Below are 10,200 nucleotides of genomic sequence, written 5' to 3'. Positions count from 1 at the left end.
GTGGAGGGGACTCGGAGGCCGGCAGGGGTGGGGAGGGAAGAGGTGGCTTGATGAGAGGGGGTGGGGAAGAGGCCTGGGCCCCAAGCCTAGCTCTTATCGCTTTGGCCCTCTCCAACGGCCAGAACCCGGGTATTGGGCTACCACGGACTACAGGGCAAGGGGTCCCCCTTCCCCAGGGACTGCACCACACCCACCAGCTCTAGTTCCCGCTGACCTCCCTCTCCCCTGGCCCCTGACGTGCGGCCCAGGCACAGCTACGTTCTCCGAAGGCAGGGCTGGTCTGTGGCATCCTCTGCCCAGCCCGCTATGTCTTGAGGTAGAGCAGGTTTCAGCTGAACTAAGCCCCAGGGGCCCGCACTTCCCTGACTCTACCTAGGGTGGAGACCAGGCCCAGGGCCCCTCACTTCGGTAGCACCTCCCTCCCAGGCTCCTTGGGGGGGGGGGTGCGGCTCAGGCATCCCTACTGGCTTAGTTCCTGGAGCTGCAGATGGACATCTGGGCTGCTGTAGAGCTTCCAGGGGGACCCTCTCCTCCCCGTGCCTCCTGCCTCCTTTCTTCCCATTCATTTATTCAACACTTACTGAATACCTCCTTTGTACTGGCATCCTTGAGGATGCGGGGATGAACACGATCGCACATGACGCTTGCTGCCTCATGGAGCTTGCGATCTAAAGTGGAGAGGGGGAAGACGAGTGGACAGTCAACGTCGCCAACAAGTGATATAGCTGGGACGTAAGAAGTCCCAGGAGCTGTGGGGCCCCAGGGAAGTGGCCATGCCCAGGCTGGAGGAGAGAAGATGTCTAACGCTGCTTCCACGTGGAAGAGAAGGTCAAGGAAGGACAGAAAGTGGGGTGATGGAGACGCCATTTCAGGCAAAGACTCAGGGTGGGGAAAGCCCTGTGTGTCGGACAGGCTGAAATAAATGGTGTCTCCAGGCCAAGGGGCAGGGTAGATCAAGGCAGTGGCTGGATAGCACAGGAATCTAGACTGGGTCCCTGAGGACAGTGGGGTCATTGAGCCATGTTAAAAGGAACACAGAGGGGTAACCAAAATTGTGGTTGAGAAGGCTCACACTGCCTGAGGTGGGGGTGGACTGGGGTGGCTGGGACTCCAAGGGAAGGAAGGAGAGAGGATGTGAGGCAGTGCCTGGGCCCCCACTGGGTGGTGGTGTGGAGAGGTGGGCTGGGGAAGAGGGAGATGGTGACTTCAGTTTCGATTTGGATTTCAGGGTTGAGTTTTAGCGCCTGTAAGGTATCCACAAGAAGGTCTAGGAGGCAGTCTCTGCAGGCCCAGGACCCAGGGCAGAAACATGGCTGGAGACTCCTCAGATCTGGGAATCACCAGGAGGGTTGAATTACCCCCTAGGGGTTGTGCACCCAGCCAGGGTGAGCCCCAGCGACCCTGACAAGTGTCCAGTGGATGTCACGAAATGTGGGGGCGGCAGTGAACTTGGAGAGAAGGATTTTTGTGGAGTATGATGGGAACAGAAGCCAGATTTGCTGTGGGTTGAAAAGTCAGTGGGAGGTGAGGAGGTGGAAAGGCCAGTTGAGATAGTGCCTTAAAGAAATGTGGTTGTTGGGGAGGAGAGACAGGCCAGGCAGTAGCTGGAGTGTGATATGGGCTTGATGGGACATTTTGGCAGATGGGAGGTCCTTGTCAATGTTGAAATGCTGATGGTCAAGAGTCAGTGGACTGTGAAGGTGGGAGCCGAGGAGGACGGTCTGGCAGTGGGCTCCCGGAGTGGGTGTCAGGCAGGTGGACCCCAGGAGATTGTGCTTTCTGAGGGGACGAGTGGCAGGAGCACAGGCGTGGAGCAGTATGGACAGATAGTTCATGGGGTTGGTGGCGGGATGCTGAGGGGTTCCTTCCATCGTCTTGTGCTTTTTCTCTCAAGTAGAAAGAAGGCTTTTCTGCTCAGGATGAGTGAGGAGCTGAGGGTGGGTGGCTGAGGACGGTGGGATGTTAAGGGGGTTCTCTGTGGAGAACGGGAGGAGGAGCTGACTGGGCAAAGTGGTCAGGAGGGAGAGGTTTGCCGGTCACTGTGGGGGGCAAGCCAAAGTCAGGGACTGACTGGGAATGTTGAGTGTCAGGTTCTAGTGGAGAGAATGTGGATGCCTGTTTGAGTTCCTCCAAAGCCGGGCTTCTGCCAGTCGGGGCTGGAAGGACTTTTGGGCTAGAGATTAGCTAGAGTCATGGTCCCCGGTGTCTGGGTTGGATGGGGGAGGATGTGAAGACTGAGCTGCAGGGAGTCTGGGGCCTGAGATTTTCAGGGTCTAAAAACAGGGAGAGAAGGATAGGGGACTGTGGAGTCCAAGAGGGTGGAATTTGGATTTCAGGAGCGTGGGTGGAGCAGCCCTGGGTGGTGACTGGTCTGGGGTGTGGTGTGGGGCACTAGCCAAGGCCCCTGGAGATGAGGAAGACATAACTTGGAGGTCAGGGTGTAGGACATACACCTGCACAGACATGGCGCCAGAGGAAGAGACAAGACCTAGATGGGAAGGGTGACTGTGAGCCCCTTGGAAGGAAAGCAGTAAAGAGGGATGTGTCAGTAGGTGGCAGAGGGGGAGAACTGTGGGCACTGCGGTCCTCCCAATTTTCCTCCCAGTTTCCACACTCACCCCTCCCCTCCTATCCCCCCTCACCTTTCTTCTCTGTTCTCACTCTCTCCTCAGATTGAGACATCCCAGTTAGAGCCAGAGATTGCCCGAGCCACAAGTAGCCGGACAGTGGTATACAACAAGGGGCTGTGAGTGGCGGCCAGCCGGCCTGGGGACGGAGCACTAGCCAGGCCGGGCAGCTGGAGGTGGGGAAGGGGTCTCATGGGCTGGGCCTGCAGGGGGTGGGCAAGCTAACCCCACCCATCCTGAGCCGCCTGGGGGAGCACTGGACCCACAGTTAGGGAGACTAATCCATTCACATGTTAACATAAGGGAGAGGAATTCTGATACATTTCCTATAAAAAATAATCAAGTGCATTTCTGGGCCTTACGTGGGGTTGTCAAAACTCTACTCAGCACAATCATGTGTGAAGCTGAAAATTTCTAGAGTGCCCACGGGGTAGAATTAGGATCCTTTTATACTTTGGTTTTCTTTTTTATTTTTCTTTTTTATCGGAATCAAGTCTGAGCCTTGGTTAGAGCTGCGCAGATACAGCAGCTGACCAGCGGTGGCAGGAGGAGGCCTGGGGGCTGGTTGGTTTGGCAGCAGGGCTGATAGATTCAAGATATTACAATAGCCAGGCCCAGTGGCTCCCTGGGCCGGGCCGGGCCGGGCCGGGCTGGGCTGGGCTGGGCTGGGTGGTGGGGGAGGGAGGGAAGGCAGTTTGCACCTCACAGGATGGACCAACAGCAATGACCGAGGTCCTCAGAAGGTGGCCCTGGGAGTCAGGAACACTGGAAGCCTCGGAAAGGTTTTATGGGCAATTGCCTTTGAGCGTGGCCAGCCCTCATCCATGCCACAACCTGCAGAACCAATCTCTCTGCATGAAGCCCAGTGTCTGGGGCTGGGGTCACCCCTCATGGAACCCTGAAATGACCCCAGCTCCAGGCAAGAAGCTCCAAGAAGGAATGATGTTTGGCTGGAATTATGGGCCTGCATGTCAACCTCTGTAGGAAGATCCTCCTTGTAGTCACCAGGCTGGAAGCTGGGCTGAGGGTGGAGCTGGAGCTGGAGCTGGAGCTGGAGCTGGGGTGACTGCCATCTGGGGGGCCTCTCCAGCCCCCAAGGCTGTCTGCCCCATCCCACTGCTTCCTGAATGGAAGGGTCTTCTGCATGAGTGCGGAGGCCAGGTTTGTAGGCACCTATCTGAGAGTCAGCATCAAGCCAGGAACTGCAGGCCCTGGCTGTGCCACGAATAGGCTGTGCGACTGTGGAGGATCCACTCCCCTCTCTGAGCCTCCACTTCCTGTCTGGAACCAGAGGACTGGATCAAGGGGTTTCCACTGGCTCTTCCAGCTGGACTACATCTTTGCCCGTCCTGCTCAGATGCTGGTCCTCCCAGGCACATCCCCAGTGTGGACACTGGACTGGGAAAGGGGCCCTCTGGGGATGGCCAGCAGTTGGCCTCTGAACTGGACCTTAACTTTCTATATGTGAGCCCACATCCTGGGAACACTTGACCTTTGCCAAACACTTTTCAGTTCTGAAGGAGGCGATAGCTTGGGTGGCTGTGCCTAAGTGTGGCTCCATACCCACATGCCACCTCTCACCCTGCCCTGGCCTTCGATGCCACTTGCTGCTGGCTCCTGCTTCCTCCTCTTTGTGGGCCTGAGATGGGAGTGAACAGGGCAAAGAGGAAGCATGGGCCTCATTGTACCCCTCACCTAATGACAACCTGGGGAGAGACATGGCTGGAGGTGAACACATGTTCAGGAAAAGAGTAGTGCAGGGCAGCAAGGGTGGGGCCTTGGGCGACTCTCACCATCCTCAGTGCGGGGGTGGTTGTGACAAGGTGGGTCTTCCACAGGCATGGACTCCAGGCGCCCCCTCAGAAGCCCCTGCTGCCCTCACCTCCCAGCCAGGCCCTGCCATTTCTACAGGATGCTGCCCTGAGGCACCCCCCACCGTCACACTGAGTTGCTGAGGAGCAGCACTCCCTGACCAATCAGGAAAAGGTGAAACAGAGCAAGTAGGGAAAACAAAACAGTAGAGTGAAAGGTTGCCACAGTGTTAGAGGGGCAAGTATTTTTGAGCTGATCCTGCCACAATGTGACTGTGCCAGTGACAGGCTGGGCATGTCTGGGTCCCCTTTGGAAAAAGCTCTCTTCTACTCACCCTGCCCCACCCATCATTGAGTCTTGTTCTCATGCACTCTGCCTTGAGACAGAACTGTGCACCCCAGTCCCCTTCCCCCCACTCTGGAGGCCTGGAAGAGATGAGGTCTCTCCCCTGCCCCCTCTGCGCTGGCTGCCCTGGCCCGGCCCAGCACAGCCCCAGCCCTGTAGCATCTCATAACCTACTTACTTTGTCTCCTGGATGATTTCTGTTCAGGTTCCCAAATGCAGTTTCAGGTGAGCTAAGGGGACTCCTCTTTCAGGAGGGGATGACAAAGGATCTGGATAGCTCAGGGGGATGGTGACAGGGGTTCAGGGGGGCCACGCAGGCTTGGCTGTGGAGAACACCACGAGAGAAAACTCTCGGCCAACATCCATCCCCCACTTGGCTGTGGGCAGACTGGCTCATGACTGGCGGGGAGGCTGAGCTGGGCCCCACCCCCCTGGGGCCCCTCACCCCCAGTGAGGGTGCAGCTGGCCCAGCCGTGCCAGAATCCAGGGCATACTTGCAACTGGTTCTCTAGCCCTGGTGTACTGGCCCAGCCTTCTGGTCACTGCAGACATTCGCTCAGGCTCGGGGACACCCTTCTCCCATTTCCAGAGAACAGTCCAGTGGTACAAGGACCAAAAGCCCAAGATGTGTATATGACTGCTGGGTCAAGGCGGCTAACCGCCTCCTTTCTGCTTCCTGATCAGGAGCCGGTTGGTTTTCTCTCCTGAGCCCCTGGCCTGGGAGCAGAGTGGTTCTGAGAGAAGAAAGGCCAGAGGCCAGAGGCCAGGCAGTTTCCTAGCCCTGGGCCAGGTGTGAGTGAGGCACCGGGACACGTGCCTTAGCCACACCAAGGAGACTTTGCGGTGTCTTTTTAACCTTCTCAGAAAATTTCTCAGTCTGATTTATGTAATACTAACAAGCTGTGGGCAATAAATGATGGATTTAAAGCATCAGGGCTTGGCTTTGTGGATTGCAGGTGGAGTGACAGGGGTACAGAAACATAGTGAGGATGAGCCAGGGCTGCCTGAGGATTTTGTGGGGAGGGTCCTGAGAAAGGTCTACTGTAGACCCAAGCTTCAGGAGGGGTCAAGCCCTCTCGGAGGCCTGGAGGGAAAGGGAGAGGAAAGGATGGAAGAGCACGTGAGGGCAGGAAGCCGGACAGAGGAGGTGGGCTGACTTCTGCAGAAGGAACCCCTTAACAGAACAGCTGCAGAACACTCACTAGGCCCCACTGCAAGAACCTTGAGGAGACAGGGATTTGGATAGATTCTCATACTGTTTAGACCCAGGGGACCAGGAGAGGAGTGCAGGGGGGTGGGTAGTTCTGGCCTGCCTGGGAGCCCAGAGAGGTTTCATAGGGAGGCAAGGTTTGAGCTAAGTGGAAAGGTCGCCATGTCTGTAGTGTGCACGGCACTGACCCCAGGGACTCTCCCCCTTCCAGCTGCCCCACAGTCCCTCAGGGCCAGGCCTTAGCTGCCTCCTGACAGCACTGGCTCCTCTTCCTCTAAGCAGCCCCCAGAACTCCTGGGGGAGTAAGGGCTGAGCTCTTCTCTGGGACCTCTGAGCATCTTTTACCCTTGTAGGGCCTCCCATGCCAGGGGGACCATGTAGTAGAGGTGAGGTCCATGGTTGGGGTCAGGCTGACCCAGGTTCCAGCCCCAGCCTGGCTCCAGCGTGACTCTGTGACTTCCAGCTAGTCATTTCCTTTATTCACCCATTAATCCCGTCAGATGTTTATGAAGCATCTTCTCTAGCAGAGTCATGGTGTCTGTAGCTATAAAATGTCAAGAACAGCATCACTTGCTGGGCTGGTGTAAGGACTGCAGAGACCAGGTAAGGAATGCATCCAGACTCTTCTCTCATGCCTCTCTAGGAGAGTGGGGGAAGGGAAAGGGATGGGAGAGGGGTCTGATCTCAAAGGGATACTTCTAGGTTATGGGGCTTCTGGTCTCTGGGGAATTTCTCTGTGAAGAGCCCCACTGGCCACAGCCCCCATCCGGGCGGAAATCCTCGACTCTCAGGACAGACACAAATCCCTCCTGGGAGCCATTTGTTGTTTTTAGCTGGTTTGGGGGCTCAGCTCCTGCCCAGCCGGAGATCATTAACACTCCAGGAATGTGGCTTCCCCAGGCCCCATCCCCACCCCCTGGCCCCTATGGCCTCCCTCCTCCCACTCAGGCCATGGTTAGAAGGAGGGTCAGAATGCTAGGGGGATGAGGACAGTGATGAGTGACCCTTTCTCAAGGCCCCAGGGTCATTTTCAGAATGGAGCTCCCTCGGCCTCCCAGAGCTGCTGCTGCTCCTGCCATCTCACTCACACCCCTGCCACTGATTAGCCCCTTAAACAGGAAAGTCTTAGCCACTCCCGAAAGGCCTAACCCCCATGTGCCCTTGCTTCCCTGCAGTACCAGGTGTCTCTCAGGGTGCTGGCTGAAAAATGTTCATTCCCTTCTTATGCCCCTCTCCAAGGTAGCTGCCGACAATCTTGTCTAAGCTCAAGAACAAGAACATCTCAGAATCTGGGGCCCCACCTCACCCCAGTTCCCTGGACCTCGTCGGGAGGGTAAAGAGAAAGAAGAAAGAAAAGACCCCCTGGAAGACCCCATACCAATCCAGTGAGGAGGTGAGGGAAGGAGGCTTTTCTCCATCCCTGGCCTCCTGGGCTAGTCCTCCTCCTCTTCACATGTCAGCGTGGCAGAAGGAGGGACAGCACACCAAGGCCCCCACTCAGTCCTGGGGTGAACTGCAGGAAGCTCAGTGTCAGGGAATAGGGGGCAAGACAGGACACTGAGACCTAAGTGGGTTAGCTGGCAGCCACTGGAGGCCTTAAGTAGAGAAGTGGACCCATCTGGCCATAGAGTAGAGCATGTTGTGGACACAGGCAAGGCTGCTGGGGAGAGCAGGAGAGGGTTAAGGTGGGGGAAGATGGAGCCTAGACTACGTGGTGCAACGGGGATGGAGGGAATAAAGAGATGCAGGACTGCTCAGTTCTTGGTGACTGATGGTGGATGAGGTGGCAGAGAGAAGTCAGAGATGGCCCCAGGTTCCTGGCTTAGGCAGCTGAGGACATGGATGGTGTGCCATTTTTCAGAGCTTAGGAACAGAAAAAGAGGACCAAATCTACAGGGAAAGTAATACAATCCGTTTTACAGGTTATTAGAGGCTCCTGTGAAAGAGCCAAGTTGAGACGTTGGGGGACAGTTGGGTGTGCTTGTCGGGAGCTCAGGAGGTAGGTGGGGACTAGATATTTAGCTTGGTGTGTTATCCATTTATTGAGAGCACTTGGAGCTAAAGGAGCAGTGGCAACCACCCAGGGGGGAGTGTGTCGGGTGAGAAGAGGGAGACCCAGGATGGAACCCTGAGGAACCCCCACCTCTGGGACCTGGCCAGAAACAGGCTGCTAAGAAAACTGTTATGGGCTGAATTGTGTCCCACTAAATTCAAATGTTGAAGCCCCAGCACCCAGTACCTCAGAATGTGACTGTGCTCAGAGGAGGGTCCTTAAAGGGGTAATTAAGGTAAAACAAGCTCATGAGGGTGGCTCCTAATCCAATATGACTGATGACCTTATAAGAATTGGGAATTTGGGCACAACATCCATTGAGGGGAAACACCCTGGGAACATGAAGACAGGCATTTTCAAGCCAAGAAGAGGAGCTCCAGAAGAAAGCACCCCGGCTGGCACTTTGAGCTCGGACATCTAAGCCTCCAGAACTGTGAGAAAATAAATTTCTGTTGTTTAAACCACCCCATCTGTGGTGCTTGTCCTGACAGCCCTAGCACACTAATGCCAGGGGAAGAGGAAGACGAGAACGTGGTATCCCAAAGGACAAGAGACAAGGCTGCTTCCAAGAGGGGAGGCTCTCCATGTACTGAACAGGTGCTGAGGGACACCTGGGTGGCTCAGTGGTTGGGCGCCTGCCTTCGGCCCAGGGCCTGATCCTGGAGTCCCAGGATCGAGTCACGCGTTGGGCTCCCTGCAGGGAACCTGCTTCTCCCTCTGCCAGTGTCTCTGCCTCTCTCTCTCTCTCTCTCTCTCTGTCTCTCATGAATAAATAAATAAAATCTTTAAAAAATAATAATAAAAAGAACAGGTGCTGAGAGATAAGAAAGATGGAGACACAGCATGTTCCTTGGAAGGACCTGGAGAGGGTAGTCTCAGTGGAGTGTAGCCCAGCAAAAGCCAGATCTCCAGGTGCTGAGAAGTTAGTAGGACTCCGACTGGCTGCCAGTGTACAAAACAAAGAATTTCCAAGAAATTGGGCTTTGAGACATGACAATGGCTGCAGGACAATGTGGGGCTAAGGGAGGGCTTCACAAGGAAGACTTGGGCATGTGGACACTAATGGGTGAGAGGGAAGGCGCCTGGGGAGGCAGAAAAGAGGAGTGAGGTCCCCTGGAGAGGGGTGGGCCAATGGGAGAGAACAGTCTCAGGGGCAACAGGAAGGAGGTGGAGAAGATGGGCTGGATGGAGGTGGTGTGGGTTTGAGGGCAGGAGATTGGGGGAAGTGAGAGGCTAGCTTGCCTGAATCTTGAAGATACACTCTGCACCATTCTCCACCCGCTCTCTGTCCCAGAAGGCAGACTCATGTGGACTTGCTGGCTGGCTCCTGTGATTGGGTGTCCCCAGTGAAGGATTTGAGGAGAGTGACACTGGGAGATTCATTCCCCTGGCCTCCCCTGCATCCTTTGGCCTCCCGCTATGGAAGACCACAGCTCCTCTCTGGGGCCTCTCAGGGTCTGGTAACTGCCTTTTTAAGCCCAGGGCTGTGGGCCATTGTCGTACGCCTTGGGGCACTATAACATCTCTTGTTGGGTTCCCAAAATTTCTGAATTGTTCCTCTGTCCAACTCTCCTCTGACTGCCTCATTGGAAGAGACTAAGTATCTCTTTCTTCCCAGCCCCCGACTGATATGAAGGTGTTCTCTTCCAGAGCTTCTCATTTCTCTCTGGAGATGGAAATAAGGTCCTCTGTTGAGAGTAAGCAGGAGAAGAGGTCTGAGGAGAAGGGTAACCATTTGAGATATCCCCCGTGGAGAACAGGAGTGGATTTATCAATGGGGATGAGGCCTAGACTGAGGCTGGGACCTTGGGTCCGTCTAGCTCGCTTGCCAGATGTCCTCACGGACTCAGCTACAAGGGCAGATGGGGAAACTGGTTCAAGCGAGTTTGTGATTTTGCCAGGCAGGTGCAATCAAGGAACAGCGGATACCAGGGGATGTGGGAGGGAGAACAGAGGGGCCCATGGCCAGGAGCGGCCTGGGAGGAGGTCAACGCACGGTTGTAGAAGAAAATTGAGCAAGTGAGAGGGAAGACCATGCGGTCTGATAGGAAAGGACATCTGAATGTGTGATTTGAAAGAAGGCGTGATCCTGGACTCTCCTAAGCCCTGGGAATGCGTGGTGATAAAGGGAGTGGGGAAGGAGAGCCCAGGGC

The 10,200-nt window shown here is 55.7% G+C and overlaps 1 protein-coding gene across 11 annotated transcripts in view; it reads left to right on the top strand.

Moving 5' to 3' along the window:
• Nucleotides 1–5,714, top strand: part of SFXN5 (sideroflexin 5) — a 122,423-nt gene extending 116,709 nt beyond the window's left edge. For 5 of the 11 annotated variants that reach the window (XR_012003090.1, XR_012003092.1, XR_012003089.1 and 2 more), the window contains 2 exons: nt 2,673–2,803; nt 4,466–5,714. Coding sequence is in view for 6 of the 11 variants with exons in the window: in XM_025994553.2 (XP_025850338.1) it covers nt 2,673–2,750 (78 nt within the window). In the remaining 5 variants the exon portion in view is untranslated. Of the gene's footprint in view, nt 1–2,672 lie in introns of all 11 variants that reach the window. The other 6 variants (XM_025994553.2, XM_072766929.1, XM_025994555.2 and 3 more) reach the window with 2 other exon arrangements.
• The last annotated feature ends 4,486 nt before the right edge of the window (nt 5,715–10,200 follow it).

The sequence above is a fragment of the Vulpes vulpes genome, chromosome 8 (assembly GCF_048418805.1).
Source record: "Vulpes vulpes isolate BD-2025 chromosome 8, VulVul3, whole genome shotgun sequence".
Lineage (NCBI taxonomy): Eukaryota > Metazoa > Chordata > Mammalia > Carnivora > Canidae > Vulpes > Vulpes vulpes.
The sequence above is the reverse complement of the archived record's forward strand: the minus strand, read 5'-3'. Positions and strand labels throughout refer to the sequence as shown.